Source organism: Scyliorhinus canicula, chromosome 12 (assembly GCF_902713615.1).
Source record: "Scyliorhinus canicula chromosome 12, sScyCan1.1, whole genome shotgun sequence".
Classification (NCBI taxonomy): Eukaryota; Metazoa; Chordata; class Chondrichthyes; order Carcharhiniformes; family Scyliorhinidae; genus Scyliorhinus; species Scyliorhinus canicula.
Genome location: NC_052157.1, coordinates 152,767,367 through 152,793,841, shown reverse-complemented (window position 1 = coordinate 152,793,841; position 26,475 = coordinate 152,767,367). Strand labels below are relative to the sequence as shown.

The following is a 26,475-nucleotide window of genomic DNA, read 5'->3' as shown; positions in this document are numbered from 1 at the left end:
AGTGTTATTTACAAACGGTATATTTACACTCCCCGTTAGACCCCTGCTGGGTCTTCACTGCTTGGTGCCTTGCTGGCCGACATGGCTCGCTGTAGGGTGGGTGGGTGAAAGACTATACGTAAGCGGCCACAATCAGAGTCCAGCGCTGGATCCTCGCAGACGCTACGGCGGGGACCACCTTGTCCTCACGGAAGATGCTGAGCAATGGCTTGTGATCGGTGATGATAAAACAATGGCGAATGTAGACGTATTGGTGAAATCACTTTACACCAAGTACGACCGCCAGGCCCTCCTTTTCGATCTGGGCATATTTTCCTTCAGCCGCAGCCAGCGTCTGGGAGACAGAAGTGATCAGAGGGTCACTGCTGTCGTCCATTCTATGGTACATAACTGCCCCAATGCCATAGGGCGAAGCATCGCGCATGACGTACACCGGTTTAGAAGAGTCAAACTGTGTCAATACTCCTGAAGAAGACAATCGCAGCTTCACCTCGCTAAAGGCCGAATCCTGGACCCAATCCCAAGGTTGGCGCTTTTTCAACAGCAAGCGGAGTGGGGCAAATTTGGGAGCCAAATCCGGAATAAAGCCCATAATCATAGTATCATAGAATTTAGGAGGCCATTCAGCCCATCGAGTCTGCACCGGCTCTCGGAAAGAGCACCCTACCCAAGGTCAACACCTCCACCCTATCCCCATAACCCAGTAACCCCACCCAACACTAAGGGCAATTTTGGACACTAAGGGCAATTTATCATGGCCAATCCACCTAACCTGCACATCTTTGGACTGTGGGAGGAAATCGGAGTACCCGGAGGAAACCCACGCACACACGGGGAGGATGTGCAGACTCCGCACAGACAGTGACCCAAGCCGGAATCGAACCTGGGACCCTGGAGCTGTGAAGCGATTGTGCTATCCACAATGCTACCGTGCTGCCCATAATGATTCACTAATCCATGAAAAGAGCGAAGTTCCGTGACGTCTCATGGAGCGGCGCCATTCTGATCACCCGCACCTTCTCAGCAACCGGGTGCAGGTCATCCCGGTCCACCTGATATCCTAAATATCCTAAATACCACTCCTTCTGCATGAAACATGCCTTTTGTGCAGCGCAGGTGGACCCCATATTCGGAAAACCGTTTCAACACCGCCTCAAGGTTTCGCAAATGTACATGTTCTGTTGCCCCTGTGACTAACATATCGTCGAAGTAAATCGCAACACGCGGAAATCCAGGCAGGATGTTTTCCATGATGCGCAGAAAGACTGCGTACGCCAAGGAGAAGCCGAATGTACTCATCCAGTCCCTTGTGCGTTTAATGGTGAAGTTATTCCAGCTCCAGCTGTAGATAAACATTGCTCATGTCCAATGTCGTGAATGTACATCCATCGGCCAATGTTGCATATAAATCCTTGATGCGAGTTAAAGGTTAACGGTCCAATCGTGGAACCATTTTCACTGTCAATTTATAGTCTCCTCAGAGGCGAACTGTCTTACCTGGCTTCATTACGGGGACCACCAATGCCGACCAATCAGCGAAGCGCACTGGCCGAATAATGCCCAGACTTTCAAAACGCTGAAGTTGGGTCTCAACCCCCTCCGCTATAGCGTAGGGAACCAAGTGGGTACGAAAATATCAGGACTGGGCTTCCCGGTCCACCTGGACTTTGCACACAGCCCTTTTAATGGTACCAAAACCAGGCTGGAAAACCTCCAGGAATTTGCTCAGTACCGTACAAAAACTCACTTGGAGGATATGCTGCCAATCCAATCATGGCCCAACAGGCGAGGGAGGTTTCCTTGCACAGCAATGTGGATATTGTTGATACCGCAGACCAAGCGATCGCGGAGCATCTCGGGCAAAGCAGTTCCATACTTACAAAGCTCTGCTATCTTCTGTAGCCAAGACACAAACTTCGTGACGGACTCACCGGAGGACCTCTCCGCTGTATTAAACCGCTATCTTTGATTATCGATGAACTTGGGTTAAAGTATTCTGCCACAAGTGTGACGAGCTGGTCGAATGTTCACGCATCCGGGATTGCCGGGTACGTGAGACTCCGGGTCACTCCTAACGTGTGCGGTCCACAGGCCGTCAGCAGCATGACCGTCTGCCGCTCGTTCTCTCACTCTCCTTGGGTAACAATGGTTACTTTGCAATCAAGACCGAATTAATCATTGATATAGACAGGCCAACCAAATGTGCAATAATAGTGCAGGGGACAAGTTAATGGAATACATTCAAAATAGTTTTCTAGGTCAGTGTGTAAAGGAACCAACAAGGTCAGTGGTTATTAAACGTTGTCACCCGTGGTCCTCTTAGCTGGGGAGAAAGTCCCCACGAACTGCCCAAATGGTCCTGAGCTGCCGGCTTTTTCTCGCTGTCTCAAAAAACTAAGAATTGTTTTCTGCTAAATGTAATAAATGTATATGGAGTCACAAAGGTCTGGAGCACATAAAAAGCCCTTTGGCCCATCGCACCTGTGCTGGTCAAAAACCACCACCCGGGGGCAGCATGTGGCGCAGTGGGTTATCCCTGTTGCCTCACGGCGCAGAGGTCCCAGGTTCGATCCCGGCTCTGGGTCACTGTCCTTGTGGAGTTTGCACATTCTCCCTGTGGTTGCGTGGGTTTCGCCCCCACAACCTGATGGAACCATCAATTCACTAGACACGTGCTTTCAGATATGAACAGTGGTTTTAATCTACTTACAACAGAGCCAGCCTGTTCCGCGTTGAACTCTCGATGAACTGAACGCCTGGCTCTGAGCATTGGTATTTATACAGCAGTCCAGGGGGAGGAGTCGTGGGCGGAGCCAATGGTGGAGCCCTGTACAAACTCCTAAGCATTCCCAGCGCTACTCCCCCTAGTGGTCGGGCAACGCAACTGCGCTTACAAATGCATGGTCTCATGTATATACAATACAGTGTGAATTACGGAGTTACATTCACCACACAACCCAAAGATATGCAGGTTAGGTGGATTGGCCACATTAAATTGCCCCTTAATTGGAAAAAATGAATTGGGTACTCTAAAAAAAATTTAAAACAAAAGAAAAAAAAACACCACCTAACCATTCTAATCTCATTTTCCAGCACTTAGCCCATAGCTTTGTCTGCTTTGGGATCGCACATCTAAAAACTTCTTCAATGTTACGAGGGTCTCTGCCTCCACCACCCTTTCAGGCAGCGAGTTCCAGACTCCCACCCCCCTCTGGGTGAAAAGGTTTTTCCTCACACCCCCTCTAAAACTCCTGCCCCCACCTTAAATCTATGCTCCCTATCATTGATCCCTCCACCAAGGGGAAAAGTTTCTTCCTGTCCACTCTATCTATGCCCCTCATAATTTTATCCATTTCAATCATGTCCCCCCTCAGTCTCCTCTGCTCTAAGGAAAGTCCATCCAATCTCTCTTCACAGCTAAAACTATCCAGTCTGGGAAAAGGGGAGACAGTGGCCTAGCAGGATTGTCACTGGACTAGTAATCCAGATACCTAGGGTCATGCTCTGGGGAGCTGTGTTCGAATCCCGCCAGGGCAGATGGTGAAATTTGAATTCAACAAAAATCTGGAATTAAAATCTAATAATGACCATGAAACCAATGTAGATTGTCACAAAAGCCCACCAGGTTCACTAATGTCCTTGAGGGAAGGAAATTTGTCATCCTTTTTGTTTTATAAATTTGGAGTACCCAATTATTATTTTTTCCAATTAAGGGGCAATTTAACGTGGCCAATCCACCTAACCTGCAAATCTTGGGGTTTTGGGGGCGAAACCCACGCAGACATGGGAGAATGTGCAAACACCACACGGACAGTGACCCAGGGCCGGGATTCGAACCCAGGTCCTCAGCGCCGCAGTCCCAGTGCTGTCCACTGCGCCACCGTGCTGCCCTGGAAATCTGTCATCCTTACCTGGCCTGGCCTACATGTGACTCCAGCCTCACAGCAATGTGATTGACTCTTAAATGCCCTCAGGGATGGGCAATGAATGCTGACCCAGCCAGCGACGCCCGCAGCCCATGAACAAATTAAGAAAAAACCATCCTGGTAAGTCATTCATATTTATTACAAATCTAAAGTCAATTATCGATTCATGTCAGAAATTAATGTACCACAAAAGAGCACATTTTAATTTGTATTATAAAATCAGCACAATAATCTTCTTCCAAGGAACAGATACTTATCTCACAGCCATATTAATCAGAAACTATCTAGAGCAACATAAACCTTGCTTATAAAACTGCATTGCTCGTGACGACTTGTGTCACGCACGTGGGAGCCTGTCTGGGTTGTGACACGCGCTACCTGGAATAATTTACTTACAGGCAGACCAGGAATATATATCTTCATGTAGAGTTGTGTTAACCTGCAAGAGAAGTAGAAAAAGCAGGTAACAGCAGGGAAACCATGGTGCATCACCACCTGGAACTAAAGGTAAACCCAAACTGAGGTGGCAATGTGCGCCATTTACGAGATGCATTTCAACGACTCCAGGTTTCTCCCAACTCATCTTCTAAACCTGGGACAGCTAGCATCTTGAAGCACAAGGGAAAATATGAACACGGTGCAGGAGCAAGCCATTCAGTCCCTCGGACCAGCTCCGTCATTTACTATGATAAATAAATTCTCCTTAAATGGGCAACCGCTTATTTTTAAGCAGTGACCCCGAGTTCTATATTCTCCCACAAGAGGAAACATTTTCTCCAAATCCACCCTGTCAATAACCCTCAGGATCTTATACATTTCAATCAAGTCGCCTCTTACTCCAGCGGATACCAGCTTAGCTTGTCCAACCTTTCCTCATACGACAGCCCACTCATTCCTGGTATTAGTCTGTTCAACCTTCTCTGAACTGCTTCCAACGCATTTATACCCTGCCTCAAATAGGATGACCAATACAGTGCACAGTACTCTAAATGTGGCCTCACTCTGTATGGTCTTGCTTTTCTTACATTCAATTTCTCTCGCAATAAATTATAACATTCTGTTAGCTTTTCTAATGACTTGCATTCAAACCTTTTGCAACTCATGTACTAAGACCAAATCCCTCTGCATCTCAGCGCTCTGCAATGCCTCACCATTTAGATAATATGCTTCTCTTTTATTCCATCTACCAAAATGGATAATGTCAGATTTTCCCACATTATATGTGATTTTCTCCCTCACTTAACCAGGATGTATTTTTGCAGCCTCTTTATGTCTTCTTCGCAACTTACTTTCTTAATTATCTTTGTGTCACTAGTTACTTTGCCAACTATCCCATGTATTCCTTCATCCAAGTCATTTATATAAGTCTCCCAACACCAATCCCTACGGCACGCCACTCATTATCATAGAATTTACAGTGCCGAAGGAGGCCATTCGGCCCATCGAGTCTGCACCAGCCCTTGGAAAGAATCATCCTTCCCAAGCCCACACCTCCACCCGATCCCCGTAACCCAGTAACCCCACCCCGCCTTTTTGGACACTAAGGGCTATTTAGCATGGCCAATCCACCTAACCGGCACTGTGGGAGGAAACCGGAGCACCCGGAGGAAACCCACGCAGTCACGGGGAGAACGTGCAGACTCCGCACAGACAGTGACCCAAGCCAGGAATCGAACCTGGGACCCTGGAGCTGTGAAGCAACTATGCTAATCACTGTGCTACCGTGCTGCCCCACCAACCTGTAAAAGACCACTTTATGTGTACTATCAGCTTCCTGTTAGCCAGCCAATCTTCTATCTATGCCAATATTTTATCTCCATATTATGAAACATTCTATAATAACCTTTGAAGTGACAGTTTCTCAAATGCCTTCTGGAAATCTAAGTATAGTACATCCACCAGTTCCCCTTTATCTACAGCGTTTGCTACTTCCTCAAAGAAAGTTGGTTAACCATGATTTCCCTTTCACTAAACCACATTGACCATGCCTCATTAGCTTAAAGTTATCCAAATATCCTGCTAGAATCCTTAATAATGGCTTCTAACATTTTCCCTGTGACATACGTTAAGCTAACTGGCCTGAAGTTACCTGCTTTCTGTCCCCATCCTTTTGGAATAAGAGTTACATTTGCTTCCAATCTGTTGGGACCTTTCCCAAATCTATTGAGCTTCCGAAAATTAAAACCAATGCATCAACTATCTCACTAGCAACTTCTAGAAGAAAGTGCCTTGTAATATAATTTACTCCAAGTTGCCCGCCAAATTACACACCGCCCTGACCTGGAAATATATTTCTTTCACTGTCGCTGGGTCAAAATCCTGGAACCCACGATCTAACAGAACTGTTGACGTACCAGTGCCACACAGGGGGGCAACAGTTCAACAAGGTGTCTCAGCACCATCATCTCAAGGGAACTTAGGGATGAGCAATAAATGTTGACCGTGGTCATAACACCCGCATCCCATGAACGAATAATACAATACACACGCAATCTATGAGAATGGTTTTAGGAACATGGAACTACACTTCAGTGGCCAGATTGGAGAAGCTGGAGTTGTGATCCTTAGAGCAAAGGTCAAAAGGAAATTGAGTAAATGATTGGGTAAGAAAAGAAAATACCATCCTTTTGGGGAATGGTCAGACAGGAGGGATAAGATTGCCCTCTTTTTGTGCTGTACTGACCCTAATCCAATGATCTGATTTATTTTCTAAATAGACAACAATCAGGTGCTCATCTCAACTTTGTATTGAATTCCCAATAAGGCATGAGTTTGAATCACAGGATCACTCCGTCGCAATTTCTCCATTTTCAGTCAGGCTGCAAAGGATTCTGGGAGAGAGAACAGTAAGTTGACCTCGTTCATGAACTCCACCCTGTCACACAGTGACCCTGGCAGAGTTTGCGGAGAGGTTGGGACGTCACAGGAACCCTCCTGGAATCCCCCCTGTCCCAAGGTCTGAAATCCACTTTCTTAAACCTGTCGTGTTTCTCACCCTGGGGTAACACGGACTGCAACAGGATGCAGTTGGACTGTAAAGCATACACCAAACGTAGGCGTTGGTTCAATACGATTAATTGAACTTCTGTAACAATGCACACAGCTGGCTGTGGGTTGACTCTCTACGGCTCTAAGTGTACTAACTCTAACTCTAACTATCTAGACCAGGCTAGCTCTGATCCACGTGTAGAAGGTGCTGACTGATATATACACCCTGACTGTCACTACAGTTGTCACCAGTGGAAAGCGGCAGAGTGCTGATGCCTCATGTGTTTTATAGTTGGAAGCCCCCCTCTGATGTTCTATATTGATTGGCTAACCTGGGTGTCTGTCACTGCCTGTTTTTACATCATGATGTGCATGGGTGCATATTATGACAAAACCTACAACTGGGCTTTTTGATGGCATTATTTTGAATTTTTAAGTTCATTTTCACACCCATCACGCCGGGTGGTGGCCACTGTAAGATGGTTCTCACTATTTCTTTGGCTTTCTCCCTATTGAAAGGACCAACTGATCTCTGCTTGCCACCGAGATTAGCCCCTCACTAGCTGTAAATATGCAAATTGGCACCTCCTTCCTGATATTCCTTGACCCAACGCTAACACACTCTGCCATTGGGTCAAATCTTTCACTCAAATCTCGTTATTTTAATCTCTTAGTAATTAGAAAATTAAACAAGGTTCTCACTTGGCCAATGCCGGAGACTGTTTGAAAGCCAGTAAAATGTGCTCGATGTTGATGAAGAGGGCCCAGCAGGGAAAGCAGGTTATCATGAGAATGAGGATCCCCCTTTGGAGAATCACTCCGATTCGCTTCAAGTTCTTGCTGCCAAATGTCTGAAAAATCAGAATAAATATTAAAGTGAATTCTGATGAACACCATGGCCAGAATTTTACAGAGAGAAACTTTCAGTCGGCGAGGGCGGGTACCAACGACATAGGTAGAATGAGGAAAAGTGGTTTGACCGAGGGATTCTGAGCTACGGGGCTACATTGAAAAGAAGAACCTCAAAGATAATGGGCGCGCTTCTCCGTTTCACTTTCACAGACTAGAGACGACGGGACAGAATCGGTGGACTTCTACGAAAGCAAAATTGGTGCTGCTCCCAGAACAATTTAGTTAAGGGGCTAGCGCCAGCGCCACATGGAACACGCTCGACTCCAATAAAAAACGCTGTCGGATTCACCAGGGTCGGGATTGGCACTCGAGAGGCTGACGAGCCACATATTAACACTCCACTCCCCGCACACACACCCATCCCAGCCAACAAGATGGCACTGATTGCGCTGGAGCGCTCCCATCCTGTTGATGGATCAGCTCGGGCCAGGGGGTACTGAAGGGGTGGCCTGGGGGGCACCCATATGGCACGTGGCACAAGGTCCGCAGCGCGCAGGCCGCGGCAATGGTGTTCCGTGCCGTCCACCCTAACCCAACGGCCCACATCCTGCAGCAACCCCCCCCCCCCCCCCCCCCACTCCCCACCCCCGCTACTCCATCCAGCCCTAGCAGAAGCACCCGGCCAGCGGCACAATTGCCAGCACACTATGGCGATGATCACTTACGGTGCCCTCCTCCCTCTCCCACTCAGCAGCCACGATGCCTGTTTCCTGGTTTTTGAAACCGTAAATGAACCTCACCATCAGTAAACCCTCCCGGCAGAGGCAGAGTATCACGGAGACCCCCCAGAGAATACCGGATCACGGATCAGGCTCGCTAATGATATGCCAATGGCATTTACTATACGTGCGGAGTAGAACGCATTGACGCTGCTGCCGAGGTACGGGAGCATGACATTCTGCCCGGCGCCCGGCGCCAGCCATCACTCTGGCCTCACGACAGATTTTCCACCCAATCGGGAGCCTTTCCCGCTTTCGGCGTTGGCCGACGGAGAATCCTGCCCAATAATCCTTGAATGACTCCTTGAGCCAGAAGCAACTTGGCGTAGGATAACTAAGATTAGAGGGTTAAATACTTGGCTCAAAGACTGATATGGGTCAAAAGGGTTTTAATTTATGAGGCAGTGGTACCAGTTCTGTGGAACAGGAAAGCTGCACTGTTGGAACAGTCGTCAAATAGACAATGTTGGGACCAATGTTAAAGTGAGTCACATTACTAGGGCAGTACAGACGGCTTTAAACTAAATATCGGGCGATCAAGTTTGGGAAGATGTGTCAAATTACTCAGAGAAGAAAAGGTAACAATAAGAGAAATGATGAGCAGAGGATGGCAGGAACGGTTAAGTTTACGTCATTGGTTGGGCGGGGCGGGGGGGGGTGAAATCCCACCAATGTGAAAGCCGGTCTGTCACTCATCCTTGATTCTCCGCTCCTCCTGCCACTCCCTTCTGCCAAAAACGGGAGATGCAAACTCCCCTCTTAGTCAAAAAATGGCAAAGTTGCGCCCACAGTTTTAGGTAATTCATCAAATCTGTTAGAATTCTTGGAGGAGGTATCAAGGAGGCTAGACAAAGGAGAACCAGTGGATGTGATCTATTTAGACTTCCAGAAGGCCTTTGGCAAGATGCCATGTAGGAGGCTGTTAAATAAGTTAAGAGCCCATGGTGTTCAGGGTAAGATCCTGGCATGGATAGAGGATTGGCTGACTGGCAGAAGGCAGAGAGTGGGGATCGAGGGGTCTTTTTCAGGATGGCAGCCGGTGACTAGTGGCGTGCTTCAAGGGTCGTTGTTGGGACCACAGCATTTCACAATGTACATTAATGATCTGGAAGAAGGAACTGTTGCTATGTTTGCAGATGATAACAGAGATATGCAGAGGGACAGGTAGTACTGAGGAAGCAGGGGGGGGGCTGCAGAATGACTTGGACAGGCTAGGAGAGTGGGCGATGAAGGGGCAGATGGAATACAATGTGGAAAAGTGTCAGGTCATGCACTTGGATAGGAAGAATGGAAACATAGACTATTTTCTAAATAGGAAAAGGCTTAGGAAATCAGAAGCACAAAGGGACTTAGGAGTCCTAGTTCAAGATTCTCATACGGTTAACTTGCAAGCTCAGTTGGCAGTTAGGAAGGCAAATGCAGTGTTAGCATTCATGACTAGAGGACTAGTATACAAGAGCAGGGATGTACTTCTGAGACTGTACAAGGCCCTGGTCAGATCCCATTTGGAGTATTGTGAGCAGTTTTGGGCCCCGTATCTAAGGAAGTTGTGCTGGCTTTGGAAAGGGTTCAGAGGAGGTTCACAGGAATGATCCCTGTAATGAAGATATTTTTAAAGAAGAGCAGTTGAAGACTCTGGGCCTGTACTTATTGGAATTTAGAAGGATGAGGGGGGATGGTATTGAAATTTACAGGATACTGAGAGGCCTGGGTAGAGTGGACGTGGAGAGGATGCTTCCACTGGTAGGAAAAACTAGAACCAAAGGACACAGTCTCAGACTGAAAGGGACGATCCTTTAAAACTAAGATGAGGAGGAATTTCTTCAGCCAGAGGGTGGTGAATCTGTGGAACTCTTTGCTGCAGGAGACTGTGGGGGCCAATTCACTGAGTGTATTTAAGACAGAGATAGATAGGTTCATGATTAATAAGGGGATCGGGGGTTCTGGGGAGAAGGCAGGAGAATGGGGATGAGAAGAATATCAGTGACGATTGAGTGGCGGAGCAGACCCGATGGGCCGAATGGCCCAAATCTGCTCCTATACCTTATAATCTAACCTCTACTTGTGTTTCCGTGTGTTGGGCCTGAATTACAGCTTTAAATTTAAGTTTTCTACAGTTGTGTGTCAGGGAGGCTTGAGTTTTAGTTTCATTGCCTGCCATTTGATGAGGTTTTACATCATAAATGGGGGAAAATTGCTGTTGCCAAGAAACCTGGGGCCCACAGAGGCAGTTTCCGTTCAGCTGGGGGTAATGCTCCATGGTGAAGGGAGCAGTTGCAGTCTCTCTCTCTAGCTGGACATGCTAGCAGATTGCTGGGGAAAGTAAGTCTAAGAATGTTAGATGAGTTGCTCTCGAGTGAAAGTAATAGTGAATGTCGAGTCAGTTCTGGATCTCAAGGGAGATACCAAGTGTTGTCAAGCTCCTGGGAATGTTTCTCAAGAAACAGCGGAAGTCTCAAGACGACTTTCGAGTCAAAAGGGAAGAACAGGAGTTTGGGAAAGGCCCTGTTAATTGAAGTTAAGAGTGAAAAACAGAGGCTTCGAGTTAAAGAACAGGGCTGCGGGTTTGCAGACCTGGAAAAACATAGGCTTATGCGAGGCCAGAGTTCCAAGGAGCCAACTGAAGGCCTGTGACTCCTAAATAATAATATTTATTACTGTCACAAGTAGGCTTACATTAACAGTGCAATTAAGTTACTGTGAAAAGCCGCTAGTCGCCACATTCCAACGCTTGTTCGGGTGCACAGAGGGAGAATTCAGCATGTCCAATTCACCTAACAACACGTCTTTCGGGACTTGTGGGAGGAAACCGGAGCACCCGGAGGAAACCCACGGAGACAGGGGGAGAACGTGCAGAGTCCGCACAGACAGTGACCCAAGCCAGGAATTGAACTGAGACCCTGATGCTGTGAGGCAACAGTGCTAACCACTCTGCTACCACGCCGCCGAGATCGGGCCATGTGAAGCAACGACGTTCTGTTGACACGGCTGGGTAGCTGAGAGATTGCGTAGGAGCCAATGCTTGAATGCATGTGGCAATCCAGGGGAGAAGAACACTGGAAGGAGAGGTTGAAACCCTGGAGCTGGATTCTTGGTGAAGACATCCGCGAGAAAACATCGTTTGGGAAAAGATTCCAAGGCGTGTTCTTCGAGAGTGGGCTTGGAAATCTTCGAGTGAAAGGCAGAGGCTGGAATTTGCTGTTTCCTTTCTCACCAGGCGGGTTCAACAACAGAAGCAGAAAATATCACAAGGTGTGCAAAGTCATGTTTTATGTTGACATAAACGCATGACATAATTTCCCTTCCCCCCTCCCCGTCAGTGACGTCAGCGTTTCCTGATGTTCAATGTCTGGAATATTATTTAAATATATCACCGTGCAAGTATCGGGGTCCAACGCTGGCGTTATCCTCTCCCCCGTCAAAAATATCTGTCCACAGCGGGGTGACGGCAGCACGGCGTAAGGACCAACAGGTCTCCGAAGGTGTGAATCTGGCGAACATACATGCCAAAGCAGTTCAGGTGAGTGCAGTGCGATGGCGAGGGTGGGGGGGGGGGATGAGAGAGGGTCATGGCCAGGCCTGAGAGCTGACACTACCCAGGCAACTTACCTGGCATTGCCCAGGTACCCCTCTGGCACTGCTTGGGTGGTTCCCGGACAGTGCCTGGGGGTGCCTGCGGGGGGAGAGGAGTGCCAGCGGGTATTTCCAGGGTGAACTGGTTTGGTCGCTGGGGAGGCCTTTAAAAATGGCGCACCCATCCTCGCTTCTCTAAGTTACTGGCGGGCAGGGCAGACCGGGGGCGGGGTGGTATATTGTGGGACCGATTCTCAAAGTTTTTCTTTCTCCGTCCCGGACTATATGGCGGAGAAAACCACCATTGCCGTCGGTGGCTTCAACTCCGCTTTTGCCGCCCAAAATCGGGTTTTGCCGTTTTCCAGGAGTTCCAGTGAGACCAGTTGACGCACAGTGCGACAAGCCTCTGAAATCCGTAGAGGTTGTTTTGAGTGGCCTCTGCCACTTGATTTCAGGGTGTGTATGTTTGATCACAGATCGCCGATAGGGTTTGCATGGGCCTTGTGAATGAGATAGATTTTGTAACTTGTATTATCCTTACAGATTTGTATTTATCTGTATAGGTATAGTTGGGATGAAGGAGTAGTTAATTATGTTTCATCTTTTCTCGTTTAATAAATGTTTAGTGGGCCCACTCGCGATTCTCTACCTCCGATAGGCCAGGTTTCCGACGGCGCAGTCCACGGTGTGCTCACAAATCGTAAACCTGGCGTGGTGTCTGCTGAAAGAGAGAGAGTGGCCATACTTCGTCGACAGTCATGCCGCTGGCTGGGGGGGGGGCTTCTGCAATAGCCGGGGGGAGTTGTGGAGGGTGGCCAGGAGGTGGGCTGTGGGGTCGGGATGAACGGGTACGCAACACCATTACCACAGCTGGCAAGGCAGCCATGCAGCTGCGCATGCCGCTGACAGCCCGCTTTAAACCTGGTCCCAGGATCGCATAGGTGACTCCCCCCAGGGCACCCCCCTAAGTACCCTCTGGCCCCAGCTGACCCATCAGCTGTATGGGCGCGCCCCAGCACAACCAGTGCCAGCTTGTTGGCTGGGATGAGTGTGTGTGGGGGGGGGGGGGATGGTAATGTGTATGTGCGGCTGCAGCTTGTCAGCCTCCCGAGTGTCAATCACGGACCCGGCGAATCCCACACCCTTTTTTATTGGAATCGATTGTGTTCCATGCGGGACCGGTGCTAGCCCCTTAATAGTAGCGGAATTGATCCAGGTGCAGCGCCAGTTTTGCTGTCATGAAAGTCCGCGCATTCTGCGTTGGCATCAACACTTAGTCTCAGAAACGGAGAATCCCGCCCACAGTCTTTTATAAAAAGTGTCTCCTATTTAAGACAGCGATGGGAAGAATTCTTATCTCTCAGAGGGTGAACAGTGTTTGGAATTCTCTTTCCCAGCGAGTGATGGAGGGAGTGTCATTGAATATTTTCAATGAGGTTGACAGTTTCTTGACTCATAACAGAGTCAGTGGCTACTGGGGTCAGTGGGAATGTGAGGCCACAATCTGGTCAGCCTTATTGAATGGCAGTGCAGAGTTAGTGCTTGGTATTCTCTCCTCACAGTGAACAGCTGAGGCTGGGGTAATGAATATACTCAAGGCTGACTGGGCTGAGCTTTCATCTACGAAGGAGTCAAGAGTTATGGGGGCGGGGGGGGGGGGGGGGGGGGGGGGGGAGGCGATGGGGGGCAGACAGGAAAGTGGGGAAGCGACCACATCAGATCAGCCATGACTTTTTTGACTGGCAGTAGATGCTCAAGGGGCCAAATGGCCTCCTCCTGCCACTAATTTGTACGTCTGTAGCAGGGACAACAGAACTCTGGACAAATAAGAATTGCACTGGGATCTTCACTAAACGCATCAAACAACTCAAGTATCTGCCCATTGTATTCACTTGATACATTCAATTACATCACCAATTGCAGTAGTCAGACAGTCCAACTTTGTGTTTTTGAGATCAACAACCCCCATAAAATATCCTTGTCCATGTACCCCAAACTTAGGTTAAATGTATTACCATATAAAGAGCGGTGCTTAGAATGGGAATAGTGTATGAAGGTGACTAAGACACTCAACCTTACGCAACCTGGAGTTAGCTTCACCTACCTGAGATACGAGTGTGTCACATGCTGTAGACAACCCGACATATATGGAGGTAGCTGATAGAGTTACCACCTGTCCAAATTAAGGGAAAAGAAGCACTTAGCAATATCATTCTCAATGCTACCAAGGTGTGCAAGTTAATACAAATGAGGATTCTTTAATGTAAATGAATAAAATATCTTTGTGAATATCTTTACAGCTCCGTATCCTTCCTTTTTCTCTCCTTCTTCTCATTGGCTGCCAACTCTTGATACTCCCAGACCTGTTAATTCCAATACTTTCCTGTCAGCCTCCAATCTTCCAAACTCCGTAAACTGGAGTTCATTAAAAACCCTGCTGCCCACATCCTAATTCCACCCAACCCTTCTTCGCACATCTCCATGTGCTCATTAACGTACAATGGCCTTCTGCCCTCTTCTGTCTCAAAGTTAGAACTCTGCTCCGAGGGTTCAAATCCTTGCCATTCCCTATCTCTATTACATGTTCCATCCCTACAGTCCTGCAGGAACTCTTGGGATTCTCCAATTCGGGCCTGTGGGTGCCCAGTTCCTTAGGGGGGTGCCCAGTTCCTTTTCCCCCACCATTGACAGCCATGCTTTTAGCTTCCGGGATCCTAACATAGAACAGTACAGCACAGAACAGGCCCTTCGGCCCTCAATGTTGTGCCGAGCCATGATCACCCTACTCAAACCCACGTATCCACCCTATACCCGTAACCCAACAACACCCCCCTTAACCTTACTTTCATTAGGACGCTACGGGCAATTTAGCATGGCCAATCCACCTAACCCGCACATCTTTGGACTGTGGGAGGAAACCGGAGCACCCGGAGGAAACCCACGCACACAGGGGGAGGACGTGCAGACTCCACACAGACAGTGACCCAGCCGGGAATCGAACCTGGGACCCTGGAGCTGTGAAGCATTTATGCTAACCACCATGCTACCCTGCTGCCCCCTAACCTCTGGAACTTGCATCCTAAACATCTCTGCCTCGTTAACTCGTTCCCGTCTCTGTCGTCAGTAAAATTGTCAGACACTCCGACCAGTTTATTACTCAATCATTTTACCCAGGTGCCCTTAGCTGCACGATGTACAAAGGACAAATACAAGGTTGTGATTCAACCAAACTTATTATTGAACACAGTAAAACAGTCACCTTCCTTAAATTATCCCAAACAATAATAATAATCCCAAGACTCTTAATACTACCCTTGCCGATTAACTCAAGTGGAGCTGGGGATCCGATTCGCTGAGTCTCGATTTCCTCAGAGCCTTCGTCCGCGAAGGTGGGTCCTGCCCCCTGTGTCCTTCCCTCTAATCTTCTCCGCTACCTCTGCGAGTCTTCACTGTGGAGGGTTCTTATGGTTGATATTTAATACCCCTCTTCTCATCTTGTCAGAAAGTTCTCTGGCCCTCAGCCAGCGAGGTCTCAGGATGGAGCTGGCAATACTCAATGATATTGCCGATTGCAACTCTGCAGAAACCCAAACCCAGGGGTCCATTCCGAGGTGTATTATTCGCATTCAACCTGATTCCATATAGGGTAACTGGGTGCCAAAAAGTCTAGCTTTATCTACTCGATCCAAAACAATCAATCTATATGCATCGGACCGATTGTCTCCTGATGGATGTTTGACAGGACAGGTCCAGACATGTCCTGGTAGTTTTTATGTGTTTAGTGTATTCGAACTTGGCCAATTTAGAATTCCCATCAGGCCTGCCTGTGGTTCTGACTATGATTTGATTTCAAATGTCCAATTCTTAATTTGAAGTGTCTGATTTTATCGGGCTTAAAATACAGGCCGCTGTCCATTTTACCACAGCTCCTACAGAGACTCCCCTTAAAACCTACCTCTCTGACCAAGTATTTGATCACCTAACCTGATAGCTCGTTCTTTCCCCACGCCAAGTTCTTTTGCCTGCTTATTCTCCGGTGGAAATCTGACTTTGTTTATGTTAAAGGTGCTACATTATTGGTGTCGATACAGTCCTTTGGGCCTCAGCAGCCCATGAATAACTTGCACAAGTGACCAGCCCTCATGTGTGAGCCAGCTGCCTGCCAGAGGATTGATTATCTGTCCGTGAAGAGTATTGAGGCTGAGCCCAGTCTCATTCCCACCTAATGTCCGCACACATCGGCCTTCCAGGACGGCTCATTGACAATGGTGATGAGCTGGAATTCCGAGCTGGCATTCCTGTTCTTTAGCCGAGAGCCACTGAAGTATCTCTTGCTCTCTAGTTGCCCCTCCCCTGACAGCAGCAGGTAAAGGCCAGACTTCTTTACAAGGAGCATTTCATCAGCTGATAAAGGCACTGAGCGCGAAACTGATTGGAAGCAATCCAATTCCACCATTATTTAATCATAGAGTCATAGAATCCCGCCAGTGCGGAAGGAGACCATTCAGCCCATCGAGTCTGCACCAATCCTCCAAAAGAGCACCCTATCCAGGCCCACTTCCCTACCCACACCACCCTAACCCCGTAGCCCCGTAACCTAACCAGCACATCCCCAGGCACCAATTGGCAATTTGGCGCGGACTACGCACCTAACCCGCCCACCTTTGGACTGTATCTTTGGTCTAATACAGGATGCATAAAGTTGAATAAATGTGCACATTCCGACGGAAAACTCACCGCTGTGGCAAGGCTAACTGCGTCCAATTCAACTTTTCCCAAATGCCCACAGAACGCGGAGCTGACAACATTTATAAGGAATATCATCAGCTGTGTTAAACACTGTGAAAGGAAAATGAATAAATATTATACGCTTAATTTCAATCAAACTTTTTTATATCCAAAAAATAATCAAACTAAAATGAGTATCTTTCTTACACAGTTGTTTTTTCTTTTCTTCAAGAAAGGTGAGCCTAGGCACATAAGAAGCAGGAATGGGAATAGATTTTTCAGCCCAATGCTGATCTGATGGCTGATCTGATATGGCCTTAACTCCACTTTCCTGCCCCCCCCCCCCCCCCGTCCCCCATCCCCCCGTCCCCCACTCCCTTACCCCATTACCCTTGACTCCCTCATAAAAAAAGCCACTTTGGCTTCTTATGTTTTTCTATAAATTAAACCTCACATTCTTTGAGGTTGGAGGACAGGTGGCGGGTGACAAGGGTCACCAGGAGGACCGGAGAGGACCTCATCGTCTCCAGATTCTCATGGCACGAGGCTGCTTCCATCAGCTCAACACCTCCCCCCCCCCACCCTCCAATCGCCCCCTGCCCTCAAGTCCCTCTTTTCACCAATCCCCCTGCTCCCTATTTACCTCCTTCACCCTCTCACAATCCCCCTCTCCTTCCCAATTTCCTTCCTTTCCTCCCTCCCCTCCGATCCCACCTCCCCCATTTCCACCTTCCCCCCCACCCATTTCTCTCCTCCCTCACTCCCCCCAAGTCCCCCTCCCATTCCCCTCCTTCACCCCACCCCCCAATATCTCCTCCCTTCCTATTTCCCCTCCCCAGCCCCCATCACACTGGCTCCTCCCCGACCACCCTGCACCACCCTCCAAGGGTCAGTGGAACATCACCCCAGGGTGATGGGCCTGTGTTGGCACTGACAGCGGGGTCACTCTACAAGGCAGGAGGGTGTGTCATGTGAGAGTACCTTTAAGAAATGGATGGTTAAGCAATGTACCTTTAAGAAATGGAGCAGCTCATGTTACTGAAGTGATGTCAGAGTGGGGAGCTGAGCTGAGATCAATTCTGCTTTTTCTGCTTTTAGTTTCAGTTTGAGAAAGCAGCTGAAAAGTGCCTGGCTGGTTTGCTGTGAGCTGTTTTGAAAGGAGAAAGCCGGTTTGGAGAAAAGAGCTTGGGTGTGTCTGCGTTTGCAGTGAGCTGGCTCTGCTGTGATCTCTGCCATGAAAGACTATCTCTGAATCATTTGGGTGATTTAAACTCATAATAGTAATGTCTTTATAACCTGATGTGTTTCTGTTTAAAGGTGTTAAGTCTTTTGGAGGTTTGAAGGAACATTTTGAGGGATTATTTAGTGCTGTATTATTTTCGGTCTTACCTTTGAAGGGGTGTTAAGGGATCCAATGTTTATTTAAGAAGGTTAAGTTGACTTCATGGAATAAACATTGTTTTGTGTTTAAAAACCCACGTGTCCATAATTGTAATACCACGCCTGGAGAACAAGCCGTGTGCTTCAAAAGCAACAATACATTAAAGTGGGGGTTGGTTGAACTCCATGATACATTTTGGGGTTCTGAAAATGCCGCTCCCATAACAGGTGATGATCTCTCGCTGTGAGGAAAGCTCTGTTGCTGCTCAGTATCTGCTGAAGTCTGATCCTGTCTTTCTGCTGACAGCGCGCTGACACCCACCCCCATGAAGGGGTTGTGCTGGTGTGTGCTGAGGAGCATGCATGAAGTTTGGATGTGGGGAGGATGCGGGGTGTCAGCCAGTGATTTGTAGGGGTGGCGATGGGGGGGGCGGGGTTTGAGAATTTGAGAATGGCAGGCGGACCTGATGCCAGGAGAGAGGTGGTAACCCACCCTTGCAGCTCGGTGGACGTCATTGGCCCTCTTCCGACATTGGATGGCGGTCCTCCTGGTCATGTTGCCTGGACTGACAGCCGCAGCAATTGCCTCCCTGCTGCGGGTCCTCCGACACCCTCGGGGGAACAGGGTGGCCCGTCTCTCACCACAACGTTGAGAAACTTGGTCAGGCGGGCATCGTCAATGCGAGGAGCAGGGCTGCGGGCTGCCATGCTTGTGTGTTGGCCGGGATTGAGTGATGAAGGAGCGTTTAAAAGCAGCTCCCCCTTGTTAGCAGTGAGATGCTGAGGCTCCAGTCAGGCGAATCAGATAGTGAGACAGCCAGTACAGTCAAGAACCGCGTGGGGGGCTCTTTCTTGGCACTAAGTGCCGTTGAATACGGGCCGTCATCTCGAGAATGCGGACATGAAGAAACATCCCGCCAAACACGCCCAAAATTACATTTTAAAATGTTTCCGTTAAATCTTGCCCACAATCTTTGAAGCATTAATTCAAAGTCAAGTTGAAGATTTTCACCTTTCGGCTGGGGGTAGGATGTTGGGGGCGGGGGAGTGGGTTAGGTTCACAGGGAAGTGGGTGGATGGACCCTTTCAAACTAGATTCCATGAATCAAATACTACAAATGGATTTAGTGCGAGACATTCTATATACAGGCACGTGAAGACAGTTGTATAAATGGATTTACCGAAGGGTGTGATACAAATGGGGCCCGGGAAGTGAATTATACCAATGAGTTTGTTGAAAGAGAATTTCTGAATGGGTGTGGTAGACAATTAGACATGTTGAAATTGAAAGAGGATTGTTGGAAAACCCCCCTCACTTCCCATATATTTAAAACTATCAATCCCAAAGAGCTGACATTGATGGAAAGGTGCGCCATTAACACCAGCGTGCCAACTCAGTCTATGGTAAATTACGCATTCGTGTTTTTGAGAAATCAAACTCGGCCCGAAATTGAAAATGTATCTGACAGTGTAGCTCCTCACACCTCTCCAGAGCGCTGAAACTTAGACAACTTCCGGACAAATGGGATTGGATCTATTGGGCTCCGATGTCAACGGAGTTTCTCGTTGAATGCAGCCCTCACCACTGGGAAACCTGCGGTGGGGATACACTTGTGGCGGGACCGGAAGACCCCGCCAGCGTAAACACCTGGAACCCCCCCCCCCCCCCCCCCCCCCCCCCCCCCCGCCAAATCGAGACCCTGCAGTAAGTGACCTCACCAAACTGCCCCAGGAGGATCTGGTGAATGAAATCGGAGGACAAAATAACAAACGTGATCATTCTCCAAGACCCAGAAATGCCAAGTACAGAGGCCATGATCACCACGGAAGCTGGAATGGAGGGGGTTGTCTTCAGAATAACTCCAAATAGATGCTCTACTTTGACCACACTGGGGCCAAAGGAAACATTGCAAAAACAATGGTCAAACGGCCCATATGGTCCGCTCTATTAATGTCGACACATGGGAAGCAAATGACCATTTGATACCAAAACGGTGATTTGTCTTTAAAAATGATGTTGAGGCCTTCCAATCACCAAGGGGACCCACAGAGAGGGAAACGTGAGAGAGATATGGGAAGAGAGAACAGCTGCCTGAACCAACAGTATACCATCACCTCTACTGGCCGACAACCAATATCATCACTGTGGGAGAGTTTGGAAGGCGAAGATAGCGTTCATAAGCCATCTGTGAATCCATAGCCAATACTGACATCTCACATCTACCCAGTCGTCCACATGGATCACTCTTTTTTTCGACAGGAGGGATAGATAGCTGGATTGGTTCGATGGACAGGCGGATGAACGGACCCTTTGATGAATGGACGGACAGATGGATAGAATTATGAAGAGGGTGGGTTTGAAGGATATTATGGGATATTAGGCGGGTTTAAACTCACCACTGGCCCAGCCAGTTTGGAAATGCGTTTCGTTTCCTGCCAGAAGTTGATGGGTTTCCATCTCCTTATTTTCCTCAGGAACTGGCTACCACAGCTTCCAGGGGTCTGGGCAACATTTTCAGAATTTGGTTTCTTTGTATTCTCCATTTTTTCAATTCTTCACCACAAAGGAGAAATAGACCAGTTACTATACATCCCTCCTTGAGATATCTCCCTCCCTCACAGATCCATCCAATCCCAAGCATGTTCCCCACTCCATTGGGTTCTATTACCCCCTTCTGATAGAACAAATGGTTACAATCCTAAATCTACTGCACCACCAGTCATGGTTAATTTTTGACAATGGTCCTTTAAAAGCTGAAGGAGTTGCACCATCTACGCTCTATCTTACAGGCTTTCTACGTATAAGTAATTAATTATTAATAATCTCAAGTTTAGAAACTTCCAACAGAGCTAACAATAAAGCTTAATGAATAAGTAATTCTTTAAAGTTGCAATGTTGACTGGCGTGCACGATGAGGTAGAATAAAGTTGAAGACCATGGTCAATGTCCTCCATAGCCTGTGAACTACACTGAGGAGATCTATTTATGTATAATGAAGTGGCTTAAAGTTCAAAGGTAATTTTTCATAAATTTTGACAGAGCTAAATCTTTGTTTCTATGGTAAAGTCACTGTCATAATATACATCCATGTATATGATGGAGTGCAGACAGGCAGTGATTGACACACAGGATGACCAGTGAACACACAGAACACAGCAGCCAATCATCAGACAGGACACGACCACTATAAAGCCAGAGGGCACCAGTTTTCCCGTTCTAGAACATAGAACATAGAACAGTACAGCACAGAACAGGCCCTTCGGCCCTCGATGTTGTGCCGAACAATGATCACCCCACTTAAACCCACGTAACCCGTATACCCGTAACCCAACAATCCCCCCATTAACCTTACACTACAGGCAATTTAGCATGGCCAATCCACCTAACCCGCACATCTTTGGACTGTGGGAGGAAACCGGAGCACCCGGAGGAAACCCACGCGCACACGGGGAGGACGTGCAGACTCCACACAGACAGTGACCCAGCCGGGAATCGAACCTGGGAACCTGGAGCTGTGAAGCATTGATGCTAACCACCATGCTACCGTGAGGCCCCAAGTTCTCTCGAGGTCCAGCCTCTGAGACAGTCAGAGCTTGTGAGCAGCAACTAGAACAAACACCATGTGGTAGTAAAATAGTCTGGTCAGGTTAGCCTCAGGTCTCCAGTCAAGTCAGCATAGTGTCAACCCACAGTTAAAGCATGTATGATAGTTAAGAGTTCAATAAAATCGAGTTGCATTTCTTCAAGTGTTGGAAGCCTGTCTCTCTCACCACTGCAGTCAACGCAGTCCTCGCAGACCCAGCTTATCCAACATATGATGGTACCAGGAGTGCGGTTTTGCTGTGCCGTTTCTGCCGCCTTGATATGGGAGTACCGGTTGTTAGCATTCTCGTGGAGGATGCAGGTCTCGATGGCGATGGTAAGGGTGAGCTGCTTAAATTGTAGGAGCTGCTGGCGGAGGGGATCGGAGTGGACCCCGAAAACGTTCTGATCCCGGATCATGGAATCGGAAGTGGAGCCATGGTTGCAGGACTGCGCGAGGATGCAGAGATGGGTTAAAAAGGACTGAAAAGGTTAATCCTTACCCTGAAACCTCTGTTGGAACACATAGCATTCAAAGCTCTCATTGACTTCGATGTCACAGTGGCTGTCGAACTTCAGCAGGACTGTTTTAAACTTTGTCTTGTCCTCGCCTTCAGCAAAGGTGAGGGAGTTGAAGATGTGGATAGCGTGGTCCCCAGCTATAGAAAGGAAGAGAGTGATCTTCCTGGCATCCGATGCGGCTTCGAGGTCAGTGGCTTCAAGATACAGCTGAAACTTCTGCTTGAAAATCTTCCAGTTAGCACCGAGGTTGCCAGCGATGTGGAGCTGCGGGGGAGGGCGGACGCTGTCATTGTTACCAGATGCAGATTATCTCAAGTAGGTCCATCAAACTCGAGCATAACTCACTGGTACCATGATGTATTTGTGTTCAGTGGCATTTGTTTATTTGCTTTTTATTAATTCTCATGATATGGGCACGGCTGACAAAGTCCATCAGTTTCAAATCCTACTTTTATCCAACGGTTCAATTTATTTGGGAAAAGAAATGAAAGGGAGTGAGAGTTTGAATAAGACCTTAAAGCCATAGACGTGAGCCATTCAAGGCCATCGCGTCCGCTCCACCATTCAATGAGATTGTGATTGATCTGATGTGATAATCCTGATCTCCACTTTCCCGCTTTATCCCATTACTCTTGATTCCCTTACTGATAGAAAATCTGTCTATCTCAGCCGTGAACATAATTAATGATCCATCTTCTACAGCTCTCTGCGGTAAAGAACTCCACAGATCCACTATCCTCTGAAGGAACAAATTCCCCCTCATCCCTGTCTCAAAGGGGCAACCCTCACTCTGGTCCTAGACTCTCTCACAAGGTGAAACAGCCTCTCAGCATCTCTCCTGTCAGGGCCCCTGAGAATCCTGCATGGCTCAATAAGGTCACCTTCATTCTTCTAAACTCCAATGAGTACAGCCCCAATCTACTCAACCTCTCCTCATAAGAAAGTTCCTCCATAACCGGGATCAGCCGAGTGAACCTTCTCTGGACTGCCTCCATTGCCAGTAAATCTTACAGGTATCCGGTATCATTGTAATATGGCCAATAGAGGTAAGGGGCTGGATTCTCTGATTTGGAGACTATGTCCCCACCACCGGCGGGGGAATGGTAGCGTTTTACGGCAGGTAACGGCCACCGATTCCCTGTTTTGCTGGGGGCCAGCAGGGAGTCAGCGTAGAGCACACGGTTCTAGCTGCTGATACGCCCCGGAGAATTGCCGGGTCCGTGGCCATGCACAGTGCCCCCAGCCCCGAAAATGTCCGACTGTGGCGGCGCTGGACTGAGTCTGCAGCCACCACGCCAAGTTCCCGGCGGGTGAGACCACACGTGTCCCACGCCATCGGGAACTCGGGGGAGGAGCATCGAGGGATGGGCCTCAGGCAATGGCATGATGCCATGGTTACGTGGAGGGGGTGGAGCATCGGGGGATGGGCCTCAGGCAATGGCCTGATGCCATGGTTACGTGGAGGGGGTGGAGCATCGGGGGATGGGCCTCAGGCAATGGCCTGATGCCATGGTTACATGGAGGGGGTGGAGCATCGGGGGATGGGCCTCAGGCAATGGCATGATGCCATGGTTACGTGGAGGGGGTGGAGCATCGAGGGATGAGCCTCAGGCAATGGCCTGATGCCATGGTTATGTGGAAGGGGTGGAGCATCGAGGGATGGGCCTCAGGCAATGGGCTGATGCCATGGTTACGTGGAAGGGGTGGAGCATCGCGGGAGCGGAGCCGGCCCCGATTCCGTCGGGAATTTGGATTCTCCGACCCGTTGCCGAACGCGGTTGGAGAATCCAGCCCAAAAATTGTATTTGCTCATATGACAACCCAGGCGTCCCTTGTAGGTGAATAAATGCGAGTTTATTGCAGACATGGAAAACGGCTGCTACGGCAGCTCACATTCTAGAAACCCCTGTCAGGACTGACCAGAAGGCCAGTCCCTGACCAGGCCGGCTTTTGCATAGCCCGCTAATGAGCTCCAGCTGGGCGGGCGCACTAACGGGGAAGCTCGCATTCCACGAGTCCCACGGGGAGATCGATTAACGCATCTCCCTGGGCCTTGTGAGGGTTATTGCAACTAAAAACAAAAATAAAAAGATGTGGAAGATGTTTTAGGGAGGGTCAGCCTTGGAGAAAGCCACCTGGAAAGAATCACCCAATCACAGTTAACTGTGAAGAATCGTATTGCGCCAGTGCACCATTTGGTATGGGGTGGCGCACCCCGAAAGTTACAATCACAGCTCGCTGTGATAAATAGGAAGTCATAAATCTCAGATGCCAAGAAGTGTCACATTCAAGTCCAAACCTTAAGCTCTGTTTCTCTCTGCACAGAAGCTGCCAGTCGTTGCTGCTGAATCTTTCCGGCATTTTCTGTTTTTAATCCAGATTTCCAGCCCCTGCCGCATTTTGCTTTTATTTCAGGGACATTGAAACTTGCAACCAAAGTGTTATACAAGCAGCATGGCCAAAAATAGTCACACGTGTAATGTAACAGAAAGTCACGGCAATTTAGCCAACGGTTTCTGATGTGTTAGGCAGGTTGGTTCGACGTTGACTGCAACTGGATGCAGGGAAGCTAGAAACAAACGTCTGACACCGGAGATGATCCAACACTGTTTTACTTAACTAGTGGACTGCTGTACATGTTCAGCTGTGGGTTGACACTCTACTAATCCAACTGATGATCTCTTACCGGCTCGACCAGACTTACTAGCTACCGCATGATGATAGTGCTCACGAACTTGTCGACTCTGACTGTCTCAGTAACTGGGTCCTGAGAGAGGGAGAGCCTTAATGCCCTGTGGGCTTGATAGTGGTGGTGTCCTGTCTGGTGATTGGTTGTTCTGTGTTCATTGGTCATCCAGTGTGTCAATCACTGCCTGTCTGCATCTCATTATATACATGGGTGGATATTATGACAGTTTCTAAGGGGGTTTTTAACTGTAGACCTTTTCCATTTTCAAATCTGTCATTTTGTAGCGCTAACGTGTGTAAATGCGGATGGAATCATATATATGCAATAATACACATGACGACAATTCAACGCTCTTGCATTTTCCCCAAAGCCTGAATGCTATGTTAGTTTATCCTAATCTGCATCAATTATGGCTTGTTTGCCGACTCCAGAAGCGCAGGCAGTTTTGGCTGCCAATTTCCGCTTGTCCCCCACAAGTCAAATGCAGTAAGTTCCTGTTTGCACGGTGGGATTGGGGGGGGGGGGGGGGAGCAGCGCTCGTCAGCGATCCAAGAGTGGGACGAGAAACGCCAAGGAGAGCCGAGTGTGGCTTATCCTTGCCCACGGTGTAGTTCCGCGGTTCCCCCTGCCCAGTCCGACCCCCCCCCCCCCCCCCCTTCCCAGTGCAACCGACCTTTTCCTTGATACGAAGTTGAGCAGTCTTCTGTGTCCCTCTGCCACAATGCGTGCGGATCGGAGATCGTTGACCGCTGGAGTTCGATCTCCAAAACCGTGTGCACACAAGACAAGACCAGTAAGGGTACCTGTTCATTTACGATCCGTGCCTTCTCGGCCTTAATTAACTTGGTTGACTTATTAGGAGCGGAGGCTTTCCAGGTAAAAGGAGCTGTGGTGGTATGCACGCCCAAGCCCTCTCTTGGGTATTTGTGGGTAAAACTGTTTCAAGGCAGACAAAAGGCTACTTGCGGGTTGCTTTGTACTTTGAAACTTGCCCGTTATTTATTACATCGTAGGAAGTTCAGTTCACAAATGCATAACCTGTCAATTGATATTTAAATTCTTTTAAGTTAGAAAGAAGATAAGAAAAAGGAACAATCAGCTATATTTGAGAGGAAGACACTTGTATAAAGCCAACCTGCGCTTCTCCGGCAAGGTAATGATGACCGACTCCTCGGGCGGGATTCCTGGGTCCCTGAGACTGAATGTTGACGCCAGGGCAGGATTCGTGGGCTTTCACGACAGCAGCGACCCTGGACTGATTCAGCAGTTATGGAGGGGCTAGCACCGGTGTACCACGTGGAACACGATCGACTCCAGGTGCGAGATTCGCCAGGTCCGTGATTGACACTCGAGTGGCTGACAAGCTGCAGCCGCATATACACATTACACTTCTTCCACACAAACTCACCACAGCCAACAAGATTCCACTGGTCGTGCTGGAGCGCGCCCATACAA

The 26,475-nt window shown here is 48.5% G+C and overlaps 1 protein-coding gene across 5 annotated transcripts in view; it reads right to left on the bottom strand.

Moving 5' to 3' along the window:
- Nucleotides 1–25,929, bottom strand: part of LOC119975072 (multidrug and toxin extrusion protein 1-like) — a 68,569-nt gene extending 42,640 nt beyond the window's left edge. Inside the window, exons 1-6 of one of the 5 annotated variants that reach the window (XM_038814572.1) lie at nucleotides 25,824–25,929; nucleotides 20,624–20,780; nucleotides 16,856–16,957; nucleotides 14,223–14,291; nucleotides 7,617–7,765; nucleotides 4,323–4,365 (exon numbers count right to left, since the gene is read on the bottom strand). In XM_038814572.1, the coding sequence (XP_038670500.1) occupies nucleotides 4,323–4,365; nucleotides 7,617–7,765; nucleotides 14,223–14,291; nucleotides 16,856–16,957; nucleotides 20,624–20,780; nucleotides 25,824–25,831 (528 nt within the window). In that variant the 5' untranslated portion in view covers nucleotides 25,832–25,929. Of the gene's footprint in view, nucleotides 1–4,322; nucleotides 4,366–7,616; nucleotides 7,766–14,222; nucleotides 14,292–16,855; nucleotides 16,958–20,623; nucleotides 20,781–24,630; nucleotides 24,958–25,017; nucleotides 25,097–25,693 lie in introns of those variants that run through there. The other 4 variants (XM_038814574.1, XM_038814575.1, XM_038814576.1 and 1 more) reach the window with 4 other exon arrangements.
- Between the last annotated feature and the right edge of the window lie 546 nt (nucleotides 25,930–26,475).